Genomic DNA, 26,699 nt, shown 5'->3' with positions numbered 1-26,699 from the left:
TATCCTCTTTCACAGTCATCACTATATGCCTTCCTCCACTCTCTCTCTCTCTTCTTCTTTGTGGCTTCTCTTTTTGATTGAGTTAGCTCCAATGTATACCTGGGTGCCCTACCCTTGGGCTGATTTGATTTTGGGGATTTGACGGGAACTCTGAGCCATTTCTCAGAGGTGTTGTATCTCTCTGAAATGTCACCCTTTAGAGTGGGGGCCGACTCAACTTGGGCATGCTTCAACTCACTTATATTAAGTTTAGACCACCACCAGCTGGGCTTTTGTGCGGGAGGTCATTTGGCCATTGTTTCTGATATTTCAAGGTAGAAAGGGATTACATAATGATCAGACCACAGTATAGGGAAGGAGTCTTCAATGAGTAGGTTACTCAATTTATTAAAAACGGGGTCTAGAAGGTGTCCCCTATTATGGGTGGGTGTTTTTACCATTTGGCGTAAGAGTAGGGCTTCAAGGTTGTGGGATAAAACTCTTGCCATTTCGTAACCATTGGGTTCAAAATGCATATTCATCTCTCCTTACAGGGTGAGATTTGCTTTTTGAAAGCTGCATTCAGCTGCAATGTCTGGTAGAGCTGTGATGAATTGTGAGGCTGTCCCAGGAGGGCGGTACATAACATTACCAGAGTAAATAAACATCAGGGTGAATTCAAGCGAAAATGTAAGACTTTCACAACCAGATATTGTAATGGTAGTGAAGGAGGCTGAATATTCCCTCTTAAATATTATGGCTACCCCTCCTTCACGTCTGTCTCCTCTATTTTGGTTAGCTATTGAATAGCCAGGGGGGAGAGCCAACACCAAATCTGAGGTCCATCTGTGAGGTTGTCGGTGGAGAGCATAACCTGATTTGCGTTGGATAGTATCCCAAACTAACGCAAACCTGTGCTTTGCACAGCTTTGTTTTTTTGCGTCAAGTGAGAATTTCATTGGTGGTGCATGATGGTTCCAATACAACCACCCACAGGTTTGATGCTGTTAGACGTGGCATCCTTGGCATGGTCTCCTCTGTCTTTTTTGCCACTGCTTCCCATGTTTTGAATGTGTGCTCACCTTTGTTTTTGCTGGTTTTGGTAATCTGCCTACTTTACCAGTGCTAAAGTGCAAGTGCTCCCAGTGTAAATTGTATGTGTAATTGGTTTTTCCATAATTCGCATATTTGATTTACTAATAAGTCCCTAGTAAAGTGCACTAAAGGTGCCCAGGGCCTGTAAATCAAATGCTACTAATGGGCCTGCAGCACTGATAGTGCCACCCACATGAGTAGCCCTGTAAACATGGCTCAGACCTGCCACTGCAGTGTCTGTGTGTTCAGTTTTAAACTGACAATTCGACCTCGCAAGTGTAGCCACTTGCCAGTTCAAAACTTTACCTTTTTATACATGTAAGGCACCCCTAAGATAGACCCTAGGTACCCCCATGGAAAAGGTGCAGTGTATATTAAAGGTAGGACATGTACTGATGGGTTGTACCTGTCCTGACAGTGAAGTACTGCCAAATTCGGTTTTCGCTGTTGTAAGGCCTATCTCTCTCATAGGTTAACATGGGGGCTTCCTTTAAATATCTTTTAAGTGCATTTTCCCTTTGGGAGCAGATGGAGATGTGAGTTTGGGGTCTCTGAACTCACAAATTAAAAATACATCTTTTGGTGACGTTAGTTTTTAGATTGTCAGTTTGAAAATGCCACTTTTAGAAAGGGGGATTTTTTTTGCTTAGCCCATTCTGTGACTCTGCTTGCGTGTGTATTCCCTGTCTGGGTCAGACTGTTTTTTAATCTCCACTAGACAGTGACACAAAGATAGCTGGGGTGTATCCTTCATATCCTGATGGGTCATCTGGGCTCGAGTGGAGGGAGGAGCTGACATTTACACCTGAATGGTCTGTGCCTGCCCTCACACAATGCAGTCTCCAACTCCCTGGTGTGTGTCTGGGGCCAGGCCTGGACAAGACAGAATCTTGTGAACAACAGAGACTTTCCTTTTGAATTGGCCTACCTCAAAGGCAGAAAGGAGTATAAGTAGGTGACCCAAAACCCCAGACTTTTAGATTACTTCTGGACTCAAGAGGACCCTCTGCCATGGAGAAGAGCTGGAGGAAGAGTACTACCCCTTTTGCCTGTGACTGTGCTTTGCTGGGTTGACCTGCAGTAGTTGCTTCTGCCTGAAAGAGGATAAAGACTGGACCTTATGGTATATTCCTGCTTGTTAAGTGTCCTCATGGAGTGGACTGAGCTTGTTTCCTGTTTGAAGTCTCAGGACCATCAAAGACTTCCCCTGCCAGCACCTGGACTCTCTGCTGAGACTCCTACCCTGCCAAGTGGTGCCCACTCCAATCCCTGGGCCCTTAAAAGGTGCAGCTCGTGGAACCAAAGCGGAAATCCACGTGCAGGGCCGCACAGGGAAAAATTAGACGTAACACCTGCAAGGCGGCTGTAAAAACGACGCACCACCTGCATTGCGGCTGAGAAATCAACACACTACCGGCATTGCGGCTGGGAAATTGACGAATCACCTGCATCGCGGCTGGAGAAACTATGCAATCCCACTTGTGGCTGCTAAAATCGACGCAACCCCCATGCACCGTGGTTCCTCATCATGTGTGACCGGATTTTGGACGTATCGTCGCTGGGCGTCAAAATCAACATGAACCAATATCTGAGGTGCCCATCTGGAAATCGACGCACTGATCTCTTGAGGGAGAGAAAAACAATGCCTTGTCTACCCGATCAGAGGAGAAACAACGCACAGTCTCCATGCAAGCAAGTAATCGACGCATCGCTGACTTATCCAACACACGCTCACCTGTGAGGCTTTATTTTTGATGCAAACCAGGTACTTTGTGTAAGATCAACGCATTAATTGTTTTCTATGGAGTAAGACTCTTTTTAATTTAAAAATTCATAACTTTACTTGTGTATGTTGGATGTTTGTCACTTTGGTCTTGTTTGATTTAGTTAAATATTGGCTATTTTTCTAAACGGTGTTGTGTCCATTTTGTAGTGATTTCACTGTGTTACCGTGTGTGTTGGTACAAATACTTTAAATGTTGCCTTTGAGATAAGTCTGGCTGCCTGTGCCAAGCTACCAATGGGGTGAGCAGGGGTTATTTTAAGTGTGTATCTCCATTGCCCTGACTAGATTGAGGGTCCCTGCTTGGACAGAGTGCAAACTGACTGCCAACCAGAGACCACATTTCTAGCAGATGCAAATCCCCATCTACAAACATTGGTAGAGAGGAATTTACACCAAAATCTTACGACTCTTTTAGCAGGCATAACAAGGAAAATGTTTTCATTTCTCCTTGTTTTTCCAACTTTTCATGAGTGCTGCATTGTACAGCACACATACAAAGTGGGAAAAGCCTTAAAACATGGTTTTTGTACTTGCAGGTACCCATTCCAGCACAAAACCTATGCTTCAGAAAATGCACACACTCTTAAACTATGGCGAAAGTGCCTGCCTGTGCATTGCATTTGGATGTTAAAACTACACAAGAGCACAGGGAGAGAAACAATACACCTAATTTTAGGAGATAGATGGTGCATTTATTCTCTCTCTCTCTCTCTTTGGCGCCATGCAGTACAGCATTTTTGGTGCAGCATTGCCTTGTGTCAAAGAATAGTAAATTTGGGTCTCAATCTCACTCACTACCTGTTAATGACTATCACTCACTTTCACTCACACACACATCCTTACACATACAGACACATACTCACCTATACACATGCTCTTATCTCACATGAACATACTCCTACCCGCAACCATGCACACAACAGACATTTAATTTTTTTTTTATTTACCACAGCTGCCACTAAAGGTCCCATTGCAGATAAGTGTGCTCCGTTTTTTATTACACTAATAGTGTATAATAGAATATTATTCACTATTAATCTAAAGAGAAACGTGATGAAAATAAGGAATGGAGAGAAGCCCTTGTATTGTTGGCACCGATATTGCAAACTCGGTCGCAAAGACAGTGCCAAGAGTTGCAAGGAGTAGGCCAGGGGTCTCAGCTGTGGCCGCTGGTGACTCCTAAAAGACATCCATGAGCTCCTCATTCTCACCTGTTGTCTCCCCGAGGGAAAATTAGAGGTTCACAACAACAGTACGGACCTCATATTTTCAGATGGGGTTGGTGATAGAGCATTAAGAACGTCATGTATTGTGGGCCATAAAGGTGATTAACTCCTGTACTGAAGATAGCTGGTAATGAGCCGTCTCATTAGTTATCTCCCAGAGTTGTTAAGATTCCTCATTGGTTGAGGATGTCAGAACTGCTTAGGCCACACAGGCTGGAGTGGGCACAGATATCTGAAAGAATCCCTTTACGTCTCTGTAATTGTTAGAGGAGAGAGGGTCTGTCAACACGGTATGTCATGGTACAGCAGCAGAATTGATGTAGGGGGTATCAGTTTCCAAGAGATGTTGTGGCGAACGCTGCAGCCTCCATATTGAAGGAGGTGACTGTATCAGGAGGCCATGAATCCATTGCTGCTTCAATATAGGATGGTATATCTTCAAGAGAGACCGCAACAATATCGCTGCCTTTATGAAGGAAGTGACATCAGCATGGGAGGTCACTGGACCACTACTTCCAGGGCATGGAAAGGTTGTTTGTTTGGAAGTTTACTGTTGACTTGGAATAGATGTCGGCATTAGATGATGTGGCACCACTACTGCCTTGGCGCAGAAGGACTTACCAGTATGGGAGTGATGGCACCCACAGTATTTGAATAGGAAGACATGTCTGCATTGGATGCTAAGGCATTGCTATTGTCTTTAGCAAATAGGGCATGTCTGCATGTGAAGCCGGTATCTGAAATGTATCCTGTGCAGAGGACATCATAGCTGCATGGGAGGTCTTTGCACTGATGTAGTCTCCAAGTGGAACGTTTAGCTGGCATGGGTGGCAATGGCCCACTGCAGCCCTGGTACATGAAAAATAGATGCTGCAACTGTCCCTCCACTTAGGAGATAGTTCCATTGAGGGAGGTGACACTACAACAGCATGGAAAGCGTGTCTTCTGAATGTGAGCCCTTGACAATGCTGTTACCTCAGCTTAGGAGGGCATATCTGCATGGCAGTCCCATGGAACCACTGCAACCTCTACATACGAGATGTCTGAATGGGAAAGCACGTACCAAGCGATGTTTACATGGGAGGCTGTTGCACAACTGCTACCACTACAAAGGCTTTCATTATGAGTGGCACACTATTTTATGAGCCGTCTGCAAACTCTTGATTGTTTTGCAGCAATCACCATATACCCTGAATATCTTCCCCGGTAGTTTAGGAAGGTGAAATCAAAATTTACCTGGGACAAAAAGGCATGATGGATACTGATACATTCAGACTTTCTGTGCAGAAAGCACCAACACCCTCATGTAACTTCTAATTGTATGCAGGGAATATTGTAGATATATAGGGGCAAATGTATTAAAGATTTTCCTCACTTTTGCACCATGCAATAGAGTGCAAAATCTGCGCAACCCTTAAAATGCGATTTATCAAGCCTTGATAAATCCAGACTAATGCAACACAGCGCAAATCACTGCATTGTGTTACTCTGCCCCAGGCAGGAGTTCCATAGGTGGTGCAAGGGTATGCCCACGCAACACCCATTGATTTTGATGCATTCCTAGATTTACCATAAGTGGTACACCTAGGAATGCACCAAAACTGCTATGCCTCACTAGGTAAGCCGCAACGAGGAGAAATATAATCATTTCTCCTCTGTTTTCCTCTTTCCATGTGTGCTGAATACTGCAGCACACATAGAAAGAGGAAAATGCCTCAGGGGATTGTTTTTGTGCAGGATGGCGCCCCTTCCTGCACAAAAACAATCCTGTTTACAACACAGGCACCCTTACACCATGATGCAACAGTGCTTGCGTTGGCGCTGAGGAGCAGATTTTGCGCCAGAGGTGTGAAGAGGCTGGAACGCGCCATATAATGTTAGATGCAACACATTCCTGCCCTTTCCCTATCACGAAGCGCAGCTAGGTGACTTTCTGCGCTGCGTGACTTTTTTAATAGATGTGCCCCATAATCTTTACTGCACAATAATTTAAAATTATTGCAAGTAGTTACACATTTAGACTAAAAACAACTAAAAAGAGTTTCATCTTACAAATAAACACCCCAGTACTTATTTTGTAAATGAAAGAGTGCCGACTGAAACACCCCCTGTGAGCTTCAATAGTTTAGATTATAAAAAAAACTCGAGTTCTACAAAGATCACCAGGGACTTATTAAAATAGCCCGTTATTTAGGGGGTCAACACAATTTAGGGATGCTTTCACAGCTGCGGGACAGTGCCTGATGTTTAACTGGAGAAAAGCCGGTCTCTGTAGTTTTCTCGTCTGGAATGTCAGTTCTGTGCAAATGCATTTTACGTGGAGTATGTCTGTTCTGTGAAACATCTGCACTAGTTTTTAGTTTCACTTCTTCGGTGGCCATAGGGAAAGCCACTTATTCGTAGCAAGCACTGCCTTTTGTAATTGACCTTCGTTTCTTCTCTATGCAAAGTGGTAGATCCCAGTGCTTTTGCCTTGTATTTATTTCATAGGTGTTTGCCACCGTCAATCTGTTTCCTTTCTTGAAAAGCTGAATTGTTTTCTGAAAAGGGTATTACTCTTGCTTGTTTTGCTGCCAGCGGGCCCAAGGATCTGTATTCCCTGAGTCAGTGATGGTGAGCCACAATACATGTTTCAATGATCCTTCTGAGGCCAGTCGTAATTTTAAACTATATGATATGTACAAACTTGCTGAATGAGTGATTGCTTGTGGCGATTAAATTCCAGGCGAATTTGTGCATGTGTTGTGCTATCTGTGAACCTACAAAGACGTACATAGGAACCTCATTGAGTTGAAACCAGCCGTTTTGAACATTTTCCGTAGAAAAGTGTCTGGTCATAGGATAGTATTTGCATGGGTTTGCTCATGATTACTCACATGACTCATCTCAGTGATGGACCCGATAGCTCACTAAATCGATGCATAAATGAGGCGTTTAAGGCTATGGCGGTGGTTTTTTATTGCAGTGCAATCTGAGAATCTTGTAATTTGGTGGTATTTCGTGTACATTCTGAATCCAAGGATATCAGATTTTATTAAGTGCTGGAAATACTGATCCACAATCCAAGGTAATTATAATCGGCCACATTCAAGGGTCTGTCTGCCATGAAAGCTGCAGCACCACCTATGCCTTGACACAGATAATGGCCCTCATTACAACCCTGCCGGACCGAAGACCGCCAGGGCCGCGGTGACCCGTCAGCAGTGAAGACTGCAAATTACGAGTTCAGCGGTTTGGCTGAAGCCAAACCACCGATACTTCGCCCATCCTGACACTTTTCTGCGGTGCCCCGGGCTGGAGGCGAGCACCTACAGCTCAGCGGACGTCGTAATACCGCTAGAGTATTGCAACGCAGGAGAATGGCAGCATTTGTGTGGTGGTTGCACTGCCAGAAAAAGCTGGCAATCTTGCATCCTGGCGACAGGAATAAGAATTCCTGTCACGAGGATACACTCACATACACTTTTACATACCTGCACAAATGCACTCACACACTTCTACACACAAAAAAACACGCCCACTCACCCACGCAAATGCGACATACACACCCATTAACACTGACATACATACACAAACACCATTGACATGCACGTATTCACTCCCCCACCCCTCCAGAGTATACCCACATTCACGCCCCCTCCCTCCCTCACCCGCATTCATCCATTCACACCCCCTCTGCACCGCATAGACCCATTCAGTCCCCCACCTTCTGCATTGCACACATGCACTCATTTCATCCAACCGCATTCACCAACATACACGCATGCACATCCTACCACATTCACAACACTCATACGCACTCACACACGCACACACCCTCCCCTGTCGGACGATCACTTACCTCATCCGTCGAGGAGGTCGTCCGGGAGAGGACGGGTCCTGGCACTTTCACCGCCGGCAACGCCCCACCATCAGGAAACCACCATGCAATATCACGGGTCGTAATAAAGCGCGCAATGTCCTTTTGGCGTGGCGGTACCGGCAGTGGAACTGCCTCTACCTCGTTGACCACCAGCACGACTGCTGTCAGATTTCCGTCCCCATTTCAGGCAGAAATCTGCTTTCATTCGTAATGTGGCGGTCTTAATACCACCAGCATTAGCCGTCTTTCGGCACCCGCGCCTTTGGCGGTCTTGTAAAAAGACCGCCAAAGTTGTAATGAAGGCCAATGTCCATATGGGAAGCATAGTACTCCTGCCATCTCCACTCAGTAGGATATGTATCCCGTTTGTTGAAAATTGAGAAAATAATGTAGAGAACCATTACTCATATTACAAGTGATCCTTTTCCCACACCTTTTAGCCACATTCCTGAAAATAGCCATCTGATCTTAGTACCACAGAAGAGGCTGTTTGTGAAATGTGAATTAAAAAATGTCACTGTAGAAGGGAGCTCACTGAAGACAATGGAGTGGCAAAACGCCAATTATGGCTGGTATAGGTCTTCTGCTCTATCTTTCAAATGCTTGACTCTCTGTTTCTCCCTGTTTAATTTAGAACATGCTACATTCAGTGAGTGGCACTTTCCAGTAGCATTATTGTCATTCTTTTTCAGGTTGTTAAAGGCCCTCTTTCTCATTATAGGACGGCACTGTGACTTGGATCTGTAACTCAAGTAGAAGGCATTTAACAACTGGTATAGCTCTATGCAGAAGGCTATATAAAGCTACAATACAAGAACGACAAACCCCATTATGACCTTAATGAAATAGAAAACGCTGCACAAATAACATTTGTGAATTATGAACATTAGTATTCTGTTGGGTTACTATTTATGCAAGGGAAAATACACAAATGAAAAAGCCACTGGCTTTTTCATTTGTGTATTTTCTCGTCCCCACCTCCCCACATTTCAGGCTCTCTCACCTGAATATTTTGGCTAGGGTATTCTCAATCTTTTTGAAGTCTGGCCTCCTCTCAGGATCCTCCTCCCAGCAACTCTTCACCAGCAGGTAGACCTAGAGGCACAGAAGCAAGGATAATTGCAATAAAGCAATGGGATATTTGACCATAAAGATGACAAACTCTAACAGCACTATGTTTATTTTTAGATCTATCCCAAATAAAATCCTACATAAACAGAAAATGAGACACTATTAAAATACATTTTTTATCAAGACACAGGAATCCAATTTAACTAAAGGCAAAATGTATCAAGTTGTTTGCAGTTGCAAAGACAGCAGTTCACAAAATCACATGCTTTGACTGCAAAAAGGAAGTTGCAGTGTACAGAGAAAATGGTGCAACATTTGAACTCGCAAAATTCCCTTTGTTATTTTCAGACTCGCAAATTGACCTTTGGGCTGATTGGAATTTGGTAGGAGGAGAGTGTATGAAAGTAGTGACCTTCCCTCCTACCAACCTGATGACCAGACACCAGTTCCCTAAGAGGGACGGTATCCTTTTTGTAGAGTGGAAATCTACACTCTGAAAAACAGCTTTAACCTTGTGGTTGGCTAGCTATGAGGTGGTTTGAATTGGGCCGAGTTACACCACTGCTATTCATGCAGTATACCAGCAACCCAGCACTAGGCTCCAGTTAATGGGAGGTCAGTCCGGGCAACAAAAAATCCAGAGGGGCACAAGGCAGGGCTGCCCCAGTCCCCCCTTGCTTGCTGCCCTATATATTAATATATATATTAATCCCTTGATTTGGTAACTTGATTCCAATGCCCCAATAATGGCCATGAAATCTCAGGGATGGGAAACCAAAGTCTGCGCCTAAACCGACAATGTGGCTATACACCAGCGGCTCTAGGAGATTCCACAGCTGGAACGGGCACGTCAACTACCAATTTTTTTTTCCAAAACCTATACTAGCATAGGACGTGATAGTTTCTGAGACAAGCTGAAGAAGCCTGAAATTCAGAGTACCGCCCTTAAGGATGGTACTACACAAGCACAAGAGGGTTCTTATAAACGCTGGGATAAACAAAAACAAAATAAAGACAGAAGATGTATCCGGAGAGCTCCAAAATGAGATATAATCCCAGAAGGAGAAACCTTTAAGGCTCCTGACAGATATACTTTTACACGTCCCTCTCATTCCTTTCAGGACACGCCAGATAGACGGAGTGAGAGATTGGGTCGGTCAGAGCAACACACTGACTATGTGAAACAGAAGAAAGACTCACAGTGTTCCTCAGACAAGAAAGAGGACAAACCCCCACAACAAAAGCCACAATTTAAAAAGAAGAAGGTGGAAGCAATTTAAATAAAACATTCCAGCAAACTTGAGAACATTCCTGAGGAACAAGACGTGGGCAGTGACCCTGCTGGACAGCGTGGCAGAAGTCACAATATGTCACCAGAGTCTGAAAGACCATCTTGATGTGACAGCAACAAATGACTTTCTCGTAGTCGAGACTGCAAATGGGCGTGTTCTCCCAGCCAACAGGGTTTATGATTTAAATATCCAAATTGAGGGAGACATGGAGCGCACTATTAGTGTAATTTTTTGGGAAGAACTGAACTGTGCTATCCTATTGGCAGAAAAAGACTGGCCGCCCAAGTATGTCTGCAAGCTCCCACATGGAGATGTTATTTTGCCTTCTTTCTCAGACCTTGTTCCGGATGCAGTAAAGGAAGCCTATGCTGTTGACTGGGCTTTGGCGCAGGCACCCGCATTTTACTACAGCCACGCAGGGTGGGATAAGGATTCCCCCTGTCATGTAATACCTATCAGGTCTACACCCCTGCCTCAACCCCAGTATCCACTCAAACATGAGGCTAAAGCCCCAGTGAGGGAGATCCTGACTCAACTCGAGCACCAGGGAGTAATAGAGTCCTGTGTCTCTGCAGTGAATAGCCCGTTATTCCCTGTTACAAAACCAGACCATTCATATAGAATAGTCTTAGTTCATAGACACTTAAACAACTACACATGCACATACGCAATACAAAATGCACATAGCACTAATTAACAACATACTGAGTAAGAAATACAACACAACCTTGGATAGTTCCAATGTTTTTTTCTGACAAAACGTAGCGCATGAAAGTTGGGGCCTGAGTGCATTGACATTTGGCACTCAACGGCACTTCTGCCATTTGCCACAGGGCTATAAGAACAGGCCAGCGTTGTTTTCTGCCCGTGTAACATCAATATTGCATGATATCGATCCTAAGGCTTTGTCCTATGTGGATGACATTTATCTCACGGATGATGACCTCAACATTCATCTTGCCAGGGTTGATCGGATCGTCTTAGGGTTCACAGCCCTTGGCTGCAAATTTAATTTTAAGAAAACTAAAATAGCCTTTCTCAGTGTCCTGTTCCTGGGATAAGAGCTATCAAATGAAGGCAAGAGCCTGGCCCCACACTTTCTAGAAGAATGCACTCAACTTCAGCCACAAAATACGATCAAGAAACTGCAATCATTACTTGGTTTCTTAACTTTGGCACAACTTACATTCTAGATTATCCACAACACATCAAACCACCCTATGATTTATTTTGCCCAGATTTTTCAAGCAAACACTGGACAGTTCAACACACATACATCCTTAGAGGGTTGCAGCAAGACATGGTAGAAGCAAAACACTTACACACATGTGACAAAAAATAAATTTGGTCATCAGAATAATTGCTGCTGCCATTGGTTTCACTCAGGTCACTTTCAATGAGGGTGACACAGTGCCAATAGCATACAAATCACATTTGTACTCAAATGCAGAACAACATTTTGCACCCACAGAAAAGATTCTGACTTCCGTACAGACAGCTGTCATTAAGGCGAGACCACTTGCCTAAGGGAAGCACATTATTGTTGTTACCCAGGTGTCTACCTTAGAGGCTGTCATCAAAGCAAGCGTTCCTAACGCTAAAGCATTACATCCACGTTGGATTCAATAGCAACCTCCCTGACTGCCACTGATGTTGACTACATCTTTGACCCAAAACTTCAAACACAAGTACGAACAGGAGTACCCCGCACCTACTAACATCATACCACTTGACATATCAAACTGTCATTTATACTGATGGTTCAGCACAACCAGCTGTAGGTATAAAAAATCAATACTTAGCCACTTGCACAGCTGTGAGCGAAGTGAAGGATGGTGTATTCCACACTCAAAATTCCTACACACAGACCCTGGAGGACTGCCCAGCACATTTGTCTGAGCTTAAAGCTCTTATATTGGCACGGGAACATACAAATCCAGAAAAGCTCACACTGATTGTGTGTGATTCATACTACTGTGTCCAGTCCTACAAATGATTATCTCAATCACTGGCTGTTGAACGGGTTCAGAGACTCAAAAGGGAACAACATAAAACACAGAACTCTGTGGGAGAGGGTGGCTAATCCTAATGATAAGTTACCAGATGCTGATGTAGTACATACACTATGCCATCAATGTGTATGAGTACACGTTGTAGGAAATACTTTGGTTGATAAAGGTGCCAAATCCGCAGTAGCTGCAGCTTCCATTGGTGCAGTGACTCATTCTCATACGAGATTGGATAATGAGATTCAGGCTGCGGTGAAAGCTGCGGCTGAGGGCAAGCCTCATCCAAAAGCATACTCTAAAGAATGATCCTACCACATCAGTGCATAGAATGTTGTCTTTGCGACAATTGCCTGGGGGGGAGATTGAGTGATCCCCAACCAAGACCAGAAATTAGATCTCATCAATGCAGCGCATGAGGGTGTCACATCTGCTCATTCTGGTGTGGCGACCACAATATCAGCTTCTGGTGACCAGGTCTATACAAACAGACCAAGCAATATGTCCTTTACTGTGACATATGCCAGCAAATCAAGGGCTCCTACATCAAATGCCCGCTGCAGAATTCCCCCTTAGTGTCCAATAGGCCACTACAATGTGTGTATCTTGACCACTGTGATCCCTTACAACCTGATGGTGCCTACAAATACATCTTAGTTGCTGTTGATTCCTGTTCTAGATTCCTGTGGTATGGCCACAGCGGTAAGCTGACACTCGAACTGTTATTAAAGACTTGCTGGTATTTATCAATACATATGTGGTAGCAGCATTCCACTTGGACCAGGGTCCTGCTTTTGCCTCTAGGGCATTCCGGGAAACCATAAGGATCATGAGTGTTGAACTCCATTACTCCTCCCCATATCATCCCGAGGTTAATAGTGTCGTGGAGAGGAGGAATCATGACCTAAAGCAGTCCTTAACAGCGAGAGTATTAGGTTCAAGCTGCAGTTGGCTTCATCACCTACATGGGGTCCAGAGAGCACTGAATAATCTGCCAAGATGGTCCATGGGGAGACTCACTCCCCAGGAGGTCCTCTTTGGGATACCTATGTATGCCCCAGACCTAGATACCCCTGGTATGGTGGTGGCAGACACACAATTTGACATAAATTAACATCTCACTGTCTTACAGGAGCTTCAACAATTTTGTGATGATAATTCATCTGCCAGTGCTGCCACTTTAGGAATAAGAGAATTACCAACAACATGTACAGGCTGGATTCCTAAGTTGGGGATCTGGTTTCTGAGAGGACTGCTGTGTGAAGAAGGAATTTGGTCCCTCCTACAAAGCACTGGTTAAAGTGCTGGGAATTCAAGTCTCCAGAACTGTAATTCTACCAGTGCTGCCAGGTTCCAAAGCAAACAGATTAATCTCCATTGGCAACATCAAATTTCACCATGTGGCCGATCCTGCATGTTAGACCCCGAGGCCCCTTGGGTAGTTCCTGGTCCCATCTCGCTACCCAACAGAATAAACCTCTTTAAAGAAGAAACAACAACGCTTCTGAATATACCGGCTTGTACAACAGTGCTACAAATGCTTCCTTGAGCATGGTGAGGGCGGAGAATGAGCTTCTGCTGATTTTTTGTTAGTACTTCACCCACAAGAACTGTCCAAGATGTGGCTATTTATTTCTCCAATGCAACACAAACTGATGATATCGTCTGCTATGAACCTCCACAGGAAGTGGATCCGTCCAGGTTAGCACTGGCCCCTGTGTTTTCACAGACTGCTTCTGGTTACTTCATCGACCAAGATGACTTTTCTTCAACTTCATCTACATCTGCAACTGAATCTGTTTCGCCGACACGTAAGTTGTACATATGGCTTAAAAATAACTATTTGGCCTATCCATGGCATTATCTGTGGAGACTACTGACATTGCTTGCTTTCCTGTTATGGATTGGTTTTGTGACTGTTTTCTTTCTCCTGATAAATGGTCATTATCATCCTGAATGCTCTTCTGTTGAACCAGTGGATGAAGTTCTAACACCATATCTTTTCACACTTAAGGTTAGAAAAGACTTGTCCCTTGCGAACATTTCAGCAGTACCAATTCCTGACAGTACTGTTTGGGATAAAGTACCATTTGATATATATATGGGCCTATGAGTTTATCCAAATTCCCTATGTATTTAAAATTTCAATGAGTGATGTAATTACACCTGGTGTTGTTTCTGACGTCTGGGATATTAAAACAGTTGACTCTATGCTGCCTGAACTGCAGGATTACACTGTATTCAAAAGTGATCATCTGTATATGAACACAGCGAATTATGGGGAAATGTTCTATCATCGTTGGGGACAATATTTCTGCACCACACTAAAAGACTTAAAGCAGAATTTAATTTCACACAATGGGAACACTGTTCAACTTCACCCGTGGGAGCTCCAAAACATATGTAGATAAATTTGCATATTTCACTGGGCATGATCCAGATGCAAAGTCATATTATTTTAAATTACCACCTTCTAAAATGTAGAAAAGTTTGCTAACCAACATCAAATCAATCTATTCAGATTCCTTTGTTTCCCAGCTTGCAATTGGAGGTTATGAATAATGGAAGAGCACTATTGATGTGAAGAGTGTATGGGGAACACAAGATTGGTAAATTCAGCGTAGAGAGGCTTTGTTTAGAACATGCCTACTTCCTGTACAAATTATATTTTTAAATGGCACACTCCAACAAACATCCTGCTTAGAGTTAGCAAAAATAAAAGAGATGAATGCACTCAGTAACCCCACTCCAGCCAAATTCACCAATTGGCAAACATTCCTAAATGTCACCATAGAAGAACTGAATGCTCGGGACCAGAATGGCACCTTTAATTCCACACTTTCAAGTGCCGGCAGGTGGTTATTGTGGCCTTTAGACACAAATGGATGTCAGGCATGTTTTGTTAATTCCTCAGGGGATTCCAAAATTAGCCGGCCAGACCCTTGCTATGTCTTGGGTCAACACTCTGGTATAGTTATAACATATAGTGTGAGAAAACTGTGCCAACAATGGTTATGCAGATTCTGAAAAATGGCTGTGTCCCTTTGAAACTCATAAACAGTAGTGAATTGTTTGCTGCTTTTAATTTGTCGAGGGAGCAACAGATAATCACAAAAAAGGAAGCAAATTACACCATGCTTAACATTGAAAATTTAGAAAAACTGCCTTTCATTGTAGCAGAAAAACCATCAACAGTATGGTTAGTACATGGGGTTATAAATCTGCCAATTTTCACCTTTCATTTTACTAACTGTTTGAAACATTTTGCTGTGGACAGATACACGTGGCTCGGAGATAGATATATTAAGGAAGAGTGGGAGTTGTCTTTCAAGTTCAAATGCATGAACGGCGACACAGAGGCCTTTCTGAGCAGAAGCGAATGTGAGACTACTGTTAGTCATTCAATGATTTGCAAACAGGTATCCCGTCATGGCTTTTGCAATGCGGAGGTCGCAAACTTGGCATGCTTTTGGAAGGATACTCCTGTCCCTTTGATCCGTCCAGCATTCCGCACACTCTCAAATGGAAGCTATGTGATTCTGAATTATTAGAGTTGCTGTCAAATGAGGCTGGGAATTGCCTATGCAATTTCAGTTTCTCAAACTGTAACTTGTTGTGGCCATGTTTTATTCCCCCCCCACACAAGGGCTAAGAGTAGCAGAAGTGTGGCCTCACTATGATACTACTAATGTGAATGTTGACAAGCTGAGACGACTAAAGATGCTACTGTTCCAAAATCAAATGACATTGACATCGGCCAAGGAGACGTACAATCTCCAGATAGGCGAGATCTTCAGCCTAGATACAATCCTTATTAAATGCCAACTTCCTCAAGCACTTTAGAGAGCTGGTCTGCCGAATATTCAATGCTTTGAGAATATTCAATTCTTCGAGCAGTCCAGCCTTTTTAAGGCTGTTGGGTCTGGGTTTGTTTCCATCTTCCAGACAGTCTTTGGAGTCATTCCTTCAGCTATCCATTCAGTATTTTCAAGTGTGATTGGCAGATTTCCTATAACTTTGGCGCTGATTGTCGGAATACTGCTGCTGCTATTCTTGATACGCAGTGGTTGTGCTTTCTCAGCTAAGCGGAGTGATGGAGCTACCACCAGCCCAGCTGTGTTGTGATCGAATGATGCAGTACTTTGGCACTCCGTTGGCGGAAGACCTGGAGCACGATTGGTCATTGTCATTCTGACCAGTCCTGTGGTTTATGCAACCTGTGTTTCATTGTACCTGGTGCCTCTCTGAATTTACACCGTTGGTGTGTCTTGGTGTGTACAGCTAGTGCCACCTGTGGACAAGGAACTGTTAAGTTTCCCAATGAAGGTTCGTTCGTGGTCATGCCCCATGAGACTGAGGTTGATTTGCGAGGCCAATTATGAGCCACTGCTAGTGAACTACTTGGCTCCAACGACGTTGGGCACAATGGACGGTGCCACCTATGCGTGTGATCCTGCATCTGAGGCTTCTGCGCATTTCTGCTCCATAGATCCTTCTGCCAATACTGTGATCGATTTGACATCTGCGGAAGAGGAGTTCTTTCTGGACACACTCCCATTTGATGACTTCAGACACATTCTACAAGACCATAGTTATTGTTGAATAATTTAACCATTGGCCTTATTCAAAATATCAAATGTGACACCAAATTGCCTTCTTAATTCGGCTTGCATTTGGCCTGCCTTGCTTGTCATGGTTGACACTGTATCTCTTTTATATTTTTTTAGCTTAGTTTTTAATTAGATTTTAGACTTTTAGCTCAGATCATTTTTAGATTTGGACTTATGCATCCTCACTAGTGAGTAGCATTCTTGTTTCAGCAATGGGGAGGGTGTGGTGAATCCATTTTAGTTCCCCACTGGGCACAGGAGTTAACTTAGCCTTTGGCTTGAAGGCCTCTTGCCCTGTCACCAAGGGGCCCTTTACCCACTTAGCATGGTCTGTTTTATTCCATTTATTTTTTTAGCATTTTGCAGCTGCATACATTTTATAAGAAATGTTTTACTTTTGCTTATAAGTGCCATTCTAAGAAGGCGTTATTATCAGTGAGATACTTAGGTATTGTCATCATGTCCCTTTCTCACCTACTTTTGTCAGCAGCATAATACATCTTTGTTTGGGATTGTTTATGTAATTGCTGACACAAGTCTGCGACATTATCAGTTGTTTAGGAACATACCTCCGTCAGGGATCCTACATGATCACTATAAACACACCTCACATGGACAAGGTCATTAGAGGGGTTCCTTCCAAATGCCATCTATGCTGCACGTCACATTGCTGCAGAACCCAGCCTTTGTTTCACCATGGATTCTGACCTAAAGACCTCATTCCATGGTAACGAGGATTGGGGGTGCTTCTCATGGACATGGTACTGGCAGATTAGGTCACACCTAGCTCTTGTTAGGGTAGAGATTAGGCTTTCTTGGTTAGGAATTTTATATTTTATGTTAATTGTAAGATGGGGGGTTCATATTCACAACTCTCATCTCCACAATTCTGCTTTTATTACTGGTCATTTTCCTAATCATTGCAGCATATCCATTTATTGTAGATTGCAGTCTTTTCAATAAATCTATTGAAAACTCTCCTGCATCTACTTCATTGCCTGTGTCTGTATGAGACTGATTGATAACGAGAGAAAAGGGTAACTTCCATTCTATCACAACTTCCCTGAGAAGTCTCATCCAGCGCCCATGCATAAGACTGCCAGAAATCACCTGTACTGTCTGAGTTTTGGTGAGGTACTGTTTGTGAGCTGGGAGGCTTGGGCCGACAGTTGTGACTTGTTGTAGGAGTGACTCCGTCGCCTACAAACAAAAGTGCTTTCTCCCTTAAACCAGCAGTCTCGCTGAGGAACGAGAATCCAACTACAACACTGCCTTTAAGATCTGGCCCGCACTGACGATAAAGCTTGGGCTTGGGAGATATAACTACTATACCCCTTTGCAGAGAAATCAGGCTCTCCCTGAGATTTTTCATGATGTGTATGCGCGCAGCTGGGAGGAATCGGGGAATAAAGATATTGGGGGACATTTTTCTTGTGATGGATTAGTCTACTTTGAAGAGCTACGGGCGGGGTTTGAGATCCCTCAAAGGATTTTTTTAAATACCTGCAAATCTGGGACTTCTTGTCTAGGAAAGGTGGGGGCCCAAATGGTTTTACCAAAGTGCGATTAATGGATAGCCTAGTGGTGGGATCAGGGCCTACAATTAGTCATATTTATGAAGCCCTTCACTCGTTCATGCTGGAAGACCTTAAGCTGCAAATGAAGAGATGCCATAAGAAGCTGGGGATATCAGACTATTCTTTTTGGAATCTGTGGAGCTAGCCTGAACTATATTGCTCTCTGCCAGCTTGCATTCACAACATTATTAAACTGCATTTGATCTATACTATACACCTGGTAAAATTGCTAAATGGGAAGGCTCGATAGGTACATGCTGCCCCCGCTGCCAACTACCTGGGGCACTTATAAAAGAGAGGTCTTGGAGAGCTACCCTGTTGGTGTCCCTATGACTCCTGGCATCTTATCCTACCTGAGCAACTGTGGGTTGACCTCTCCTGGCCCCTCACCAGAGTCTGAAAGTGATCGCCTGCATTGAGTAACATTTGGAGCCTAAGGCTGTGTTCGCACTCTGCACCTTGCCTCCCCTGTGCCTCTGAAAATGTAAGTTTGGTGCTACCTCGTGGCCCCCTTGTCCTGGCTTCAACCCCAGGAGAGCCACCCCTACCCTGCTCTACTCACCTGTAAACAGCGCTGCACCGGATACCCCGTCTCCATTGGATAGCAACGGGTGCCTGACGCTGGGCAGGCACACTGCACCTGGATGCCTCTGTGCTGCTGAGGGTGTAAGTTTGGTGCTCCTTGTGGGCCCCCGTGCTTCCTCATCCCCAGGAGAACAAGCTCAGACACCTCCTGTACTTACCTGGGAGCAGCACGTCTTCAATCCCCCCAGCCTCTATTGACTAACCTTGGGCACCGACTTCGACCTTGGCACCAGGCCGGGCCCGTGCTGCTGTGGGTGCACACTTGGACCCAACCTGAACCTTGCCCGGTGCTAGCCTGAAACCTTTGGTTGTAAGTTGTGTACTTACCTGGGAAACTGCATTCTTGTATTCCTTCCATAGGCTAACATTGAAGTCTGAAAACTGCCCTGTGTCGATTTTTGAAACAGCAAAGTATTTTTAATTTAAAAACTTCTTACCTTATAACGAAGTTCTTAGGTTCAAAGCATACATAAAAGCAACTGTTATTTTTCTAAATTGGTCTCAGATTTATTCTTTGAGTGTGTGTCTGATTTATTGCCTCTGTGAGTGCAACAAATGCTTAACAGGACTCCTTGAAAAGCCTAGCTGCTCACCCACACTACCACAAAAAGGGCACTAGACCGATCTATTTCTGTCCCTGCAAATCTTTGGGGATCCACTGGACTCTCTGCACAGTGTACTTCATTTTAGAGTACTATATAGAGCACCAGTTTCCTACAATAACCCGCTACCACTAACACAGTAGTAACTGTCTAAAGTTGGTAGTTTGAGTACAAAATCTATAGAGATCATTGTCCATGGTTGTTGTGGGTTATCTGTGGATGTAAATGACTGCCAGGTCTCGTATGAGACCTGGCTTGGGAACTTATGATTCATTGCTGAATTTTGCTGCTTGCAGGTGTCTGTAGATTAATTCATCATAAATTTCAGTAATTCGATCATCCTTCTTTTGCAAGGATGTGCTCCCGCAAGTGAATCGTGGCACCTCAGAAATGCCTGTTGTTGGCTATCTTTTTCAGGTTAGTGCAGGAAGTACCCCCTATTTAGCAGAGCATTGTCAAGTTTCCTTAAATTGGATTCTTGGTGAATTCATTGTCCCACAATTTCATTTCAGTGGGCTTGCCCCAGATGGTTGGAACCTAGATCATGTCTTCATATCTGGCTTAAAGCATGCAAGGAGGTTGTCGAGCTGGGATAGTTCCCTCTGTCTCGAGGTAAAGTGTCTGCAATTACAGAATGATAATTGAGCATATAATTAAACAGAGAAAAGTAAATTGTCCATTGTACAAGTTGGCCATTCACATATGTGATGGAATTGCGAAACAATAAATTATTTTTGCGGGGCGTGGCCAAGATGGTGGCGTGAACGGATATGTCGCTGGGGCTCTCCGCCGCCCGGGCCGAAAACCGAGGAATCCAGCTGCACCAGAGGCCAATGCTGCTACCCTTCCCGCCACGCGACCCGTAGTGGAGGCGGGGGCAACAGTGAAGAAGCGATCCCAGCGGCAGGTGTGGCTTGGTGCAGGGCCTGCGGGGCTGCGTTGCCTCGTGGGCATGAGGAGGAGCACTGACAGCCTGCGGACACAAAAGGCCCTTGCGCACCTCCATGGGACTCTGATGGGCTGCGGAGAGGTCCGTCCGGCACAGGGACGGCTGCGCCCAGGGCCTGGCACCGGAGGTGAGTGACTGGGAAGACCTCCGGAGCGGGCATCTGACTGGTGGCACAGTGTTGGCCGGGTCGAAGACTGAGAGGCAAGGGGCCAAAGCTCTGGGCTACAGGGCTGGGATCACCCCACGGTGCACCCCCGGGGCCGATAAGCGGCTGTTGTCGGTGCGGGCACTGCTCGTGGGTCGAACCATCAGCCTTGCCTCCCCTGCCTGGCTGCTATTCTGAAGAGTGCCACGTTAGGCCCCGGGGGCTCCAGTGAAGAGGAGGCGAGCCAGGAACTGGAGCAGGATTCGGCCTGGCCATACAGGGCAGCTGCCCCTGGACTGAGGACACAGCCGGGAGGGCCTCAAGGGCCCTGCAAGACGTCCCCTGCTAGACTGGGGGCTGCATGCCCTGGAGTGGAGCCGGGTGGGCCCCCCAATATATAGAAGGAGGAGCCATGGGTGGGCCCAGTGTGGCGCAGGAGTTTACCGCACAGCAGCCCAGGCTCTGCGGCGGGTGCCCCATGGGGTTCTTGGACAGGGGTGTGTTACTGCCTCCATTGTGGTGGTCGGTCACCAAATGAAGAAGAGATAGGGAGGAGAGTCCCTGAATCCACCCCCTGGGGCTGTTCGGGAAGCACCCTGGTCGCTGACGAGATCCTCCCTGGCTTGGCTCATGACGGGAATGTAGCCGGACGGTGCTGGTCTTGCCAAACCACAACAGCTTGATGAAACCAGGAACAACAAGCCACAAACATCATTTTACAGTATACCTGAGCACGAAGCATGCAACTTCCCCAGATCCCCACAGATCGTTTTGTGTTCTGGGGGAGCGAGAGTGATGCCTGGGCCCTGGTGAAACGCCACAGGGATGAAACCTGGAGCACCCCTTTAAGCAGGCGCTTAGCTTCATCACAATGGCTGGAGCACAAGTGAGGGAGACATACTTGGGGGCCTCCCCCCTTATAGAGGGCAGACTGCGGGCTGATGCGCCCTGAACTGAAACCTATACCAGGCAGTATTGGTCAATTCTTAGACCATGGCTACCTCAAAGCACAAAAAGGAACAGTCAGTCCGAGAGATGCTGACTAGATCTGCACCTGCGCAAGACAAATCTATGGACAGCACCTCACAACCCCTGCTGGTGGCTGGCAACGGGGATCAGCTTATAGTGAGCTCGCACCTGTCATGAGGGGCTTCCTCACCTCCCTGTTTGGATCCTTAAAGACTGATCTCCAAGATCTGTGGAAAGACCTCTCCCAGGAACTACGCAATCTTTGCTCTGATCTTACCTTGATTGGGAAATGGGTCTCGGGTCTGGAGGATAACGAGATTTTGAGGGATGAAGATATTGAGCAAATACAGCAGGAGATTCTGCGACTACGAGAACAGCAAGATCAATTGCAGATAATGTCCGAGGACCTCGAAAACAGCTCTTGTCGCAATAACATCCGAGTCAGGGGTGCCCCTAATGGGCCGAAGGTGAGGACATTAGAGAGTACACCATGGCCCTGTTCCGCTCAATCCTAGGCTATGAGGACAACAAAGAGATACTACTAGGACGCGTACACAGAGCTTGGTGCCCAGGAGGCACCCGGTCGAGACCCCCAGAAATCTTAGCATGCGTCCACAACTTCCTGATTAAAGAGGACATTCTCCGATGGGTGCGTAGTCAACAATCTATTCAGTTCAGGTTCACACACTACTCCTATTTCAAGACTTAACAAGCGGCTATGTCCTACCCCTAAATTTTGGTATCCCAGTCCGCTATGCTGCGACAACTGGGCCTGCGGCGGCGGAGCCCTCGAGGAGTTTAAGTAACTCTGCCAGAGGCCCTTGAGTCAAGATTGACACCCTCAGCATGGACGTCCTTGAATTAGGGACTTTGTTTCATATTTGGTCTTGCACCTGTTGTGCTATACTGTTATTAATTTTACTCTCCCCCTTCTCTCTACATAGGAAGAACCATGCATCTGGCGAATCCCAACACCCGTACAATACTGAGCACCATACACAATGCACCACTATCCATAGCTTGCCCGGGACATTCACCCCTTAATACACTTGGCATGTCTCAATGTCCGAGGCCTCAATAACCATGCAAAAAAGGTTGGCAATCCTCTCTCTATTTGAGTGCACTGACAGTCATATTTGCTAACTACAGGTAAGAGACCTCTTGTCCAAAAATGTCTTTCAGATGCGCTCTAAGCTATTCCCTCAATAGTATTGGTCCTCTGCACACACGAAACACGGGGGAGTGGCAATCCTTGTATCAAAATCATTTCCAAGGGACTTTATCACTAAAGTAAATGAGATAAAAGGCAGATATCTGGCATATAGAGTAAGGGTAGGCTCATTCCACTTCACACTGGCTACAATCTAGGCCCCCAATACGAAACAAGAAGCATTCATCATAAAAGCCCTCACCCCGACATTGATTACTCCTCACACGGCGATCCTCATGGGAGGCGACCTTAAGCTAGTCATGGACACTGTTCTAGACCAGGAGGGCCACAGGTTTGGCCAGATGGGTGCTTTCTCCCCAGCAGGGCTTCAGTGGCTTAGGGACTGTGGACTGGCAGATATATGGTGGGAGGTAAACCCGAAATCTCGGGACTACACCTTCTACTCAGCGACAATGAAAACATACACTCACATAGACTACTTTCTAGCCTCCTCAGCCTTTGGAGCTTACATTAAAGACATCACCATAGAGCCCAGATCCCCATTGGATCACACCCTTCTGTTGCTCACACCCCAAGTTGAATCAAGCCACTTCCAGTCTCCTAACTGGAGATTCCGAAATACCATGCTCGTGACACACAGTACAGTGGAGGCCTTGCGACAATTGATCAAAGACTACCTTAGCTGAAACGATAATGATTCTGCATCCCATGCGTCTATCTGGGACGCTCTTAAAGCAGTGTTGCTGGGGAAGGAGATCTCCTTATCCATGGCAGAGAATAAAGCTTGGAAAGAGCGACAACTCCAGCTCACGCAGAAAGTGGCGGAATGGGAGTGCATTTTCAAACACACGGGCCCCCAGAGTTTGGAGAGAGTTAGAAAGAACTCATCTCCAACTGAGGCGTTTAGATTTGGATTGACTGGAATATGCCATTGTAAGGCTAAAACATAAATACTATGTGGGGGGCAACCGCTGCAAGAGGCTCCTAGCTCATAAACTACGGACAGTTGCCCAAGCCACTACCATTAAAATGGTGTGCTCCCCCTTATGAGAGAGATGCGCACAGATCCCCAAATTGCGGCTACTTTTTGCGAATTTTACCAATCTCTCTATGCGTCCGACACCACTATAAACACTGGCCCCTCCCCCTACCTGGATGAGTGTGCTCATACTTCGCTCCCCCTAGAAGACGCAGTCTTCCTAGATAAACCAATTCAAGTAGATGAAATTGACTCTGCTATCTCTCGGCTGAAGGCTGGGAAATCACCGGGCTCAGACGGCTTCACCCCACTCTTCTATAAAACCTTTAGCCCAGAGTTAGCACTGATTCTCACAAGACTATTCAACTAGTTCTCAGAGCCCAACACCCTTCCTGATAGCATGCTTGACATGATCATTATTGTGATCCTGAAGCAGGGCAAAGACCCAGAGGAATGTGGGTCCTACCGACCCATCTCGCTCCTTAATGTAAACGCTAAATTGTTTACTGGCATCTTGGCGCATCGCCTAAACCCTTTCATGCTTGGGCTGGTGGACCCAGATCAAGCAGGCTTTATCCTGCACCAGCAATGCAGTGACATCACAAAACGCCTCCTGCATCTTATAGATAAGACGCACAGATTGCGGAGAGAGGCGCTGTTAATGTCCATAGATGCTGAAAAGACATTTGATAAGGTCAACTGGCCCCACCTCTTCAAAGTACTAGAACGTTGTGGCTTTGGCCCTAAATTTCTGTGCTGGATAAAGCGTGTCTATAAGGAGCCCACGGCCTCTGTCCAGGTGAATGGCATGTCATACCAGCCTTTTCCGATCAAACGAGGAACGAAGCAGGGTGCCCCCTCTCCCCACTTCTATTTGCCCTTTACATGGAACCCCTGGCTCAAAGAATATGTATGAACCCCGCCATAACTGGTATTAAATTTGGGGGTGACCACCATCTCATCAGTCTATATGCAGGCGACGTGATACTAGCCCTGTCTGACCCACTTGTCTCACTACCAAACCTCACTGCAGCTCTGAATGAATGTGGGACTATCTAAAGACTTTGAGTGAATATGCAAAAATCTCGAATCCTGAACCTTTCTGTTCCCCCCGCCCATGAAGCAGAGCTTCGCTCTCGATTTTCCTATATATGGTCTTCCTCCCATATCCCATACTTAGGCATCGAACTAGCTAATATATCTGCAAGAACTGCCCACAGAAACTACACTGCCCTCTCTAAATCTGTTCAACAGACCTGGAGCAAACATTAGCTATTGTGGCAGGGCCTTGTAGCAGCGATTAAAATGACAATACTACCACGCATTCTATACATTTTTCAAATGATCCCCTTTTCCCTGCCGACTAAGACTGCAATCTGAAAGCTTAAATTTATATGGGATGGGAAAACTCTGCGATCATCAAGACAGACCCTGTATCTCTCTAAGAGAAAGTGGGGACTGGCAGCCCCATGCCTTACGCAATACTACCAGGCTACCCAATTGCGATTCCTAATAGAATGGAGTTGCCCATACACAGAAAAACACTGGTGCTTTATGGACCAAGCTGTCGCGGGGTCCCATATTTGCAAAGAACCCTGGCTACCATGTAAATATAGGGCCAAGGGACTTTATTCTTCCTCAATCACTAGCACGACTTTTCGGGTCTGGGACTCAGTTGCTACCAAAAGTGGACTAACATCTTTCCCATCACCTATGGCACCAATTTGCACCAATCCACACTTCGCCCCTGGCTTGATCCCAGAGTGCTTTCGCAGATGGCATGCCGGAGGATGCAAGAGAGTAGGAAGCTTTTTTGGCACAGATGGCATTATCCCTTTTGATCGCCTGCAAGAAGACTATGGACTTCTAGAGGCAGACAGAATGACATATCTACAGGTTAGGCATTGGGTGCTCCAGCCCTCAGTCAGACCCCTGGTGGCGAGACATCTCACATCATTTGAAAAATGGATAGACAGGATGACAAGCGACTGATTTCTGAAATTTACATGCACCTAACCACCACAGCACAGGTTCAAAAAATCATGGGACAGCAGAGGTGGGAGGCTGAGAAAGGGAGAGAGTTATCGGATGAGGAATGGGGAGACATACACTATAGGGTTCACCATACTACCTACAGTGAGGCGGGCACAGTAACAGCCTACAAAATTGCTTTGTACTGCTACTATACCTCAGCGGAGACTTCACCGGTTCTTCATGCCCAAAGCTCCACATCTCACAGCTAGGCAGGGGAGGGGACTTAGCAAGTCCTTCACTTGACAAGTGTGGGTATAGACAAGGGGGTGAGGCAACATGGGTAAGAAATGGGGAGCAGACCAGTTTTATTTTGTGTTGTTTTACTGTTTGTCATCTCATTTACAGATTTCATTGTGATTGGTTGCGCTGTGGCCTCCAGGTTGTGATATCAAAGCTGTGTTACATTTATCCTAAGTGCAATTGCCGCTGCCGGCCTAAAAGGTTGCAGGCATTTAGCTGTGTCTTTCCTAACCTACAAATTGTAATAAACAGAATTGATCCATAAATTCTTTTCAGCCAGGCATAACATCTCCAAATAGATGGCTAATTCCAAATAGTGCCCCCATCTCCTTTATTGCTAACAGTTCTCAATCCAAGATTGTGTAGTTGTGATCCGCAGCCATTAGCAAGCAACCTGAGAAGTAAGCTAAAGGGGAAAGAGCATCTGTTTCTGAACCTCTTTGAAACCAAATTGCTCCCAAAAGGGCAACAGAATGTCTCAGTCTTAAGGTTAAAGTAAAAACATTCTTTGGGGTTTGGAA

The 26,699-nt window shown here is 45.5% G+C and overlaps 1 protein-coding gene across 1 annotated transcript in view; it reads right to left on the bottom strand.

Moving 5' to 3' along the window:
- The window catches only part of LOC138292721 (guanylyl cyclase C-like), a 453,160-nt gene that overhangs the window by 66,860 nt on the left and 359,601 nt on the right, over positions 1-26,699 (bottom strand). The window contains exon 20 of the mRNA XM_069231453.1: positions 8,952-9,043. Within this exon, the coding sequence (XP_069087554.1) occupies positions 8,952-9,043 (92 nt within the window). The remainder of the gene's footprint in view (positions 1-8,951; positions 9,044-26,699) is intronic.

The sequence above is a fragment of the Pleurodeles waltl genome, chromosome 4_2, assembly GCF_031143425.1.
Source record: "Pleurodeles waltl isolate 20211129_DDA chromosome 4_2, aPleWal1.hap1.20221129, whole genome shotgun sequence".
In the NCBI taxonomy this organism is placed as follows: Eukaryota; Metazoa; Chordata; class Amphibia; order Caudata; family Salamandridae; genus Pleurodeles; species Pleurodeles waltl.
Note: the sequence above shows the minus strand (reverse complement) of the source record. Positions and strands in the feature narration are given on the sequence as shown.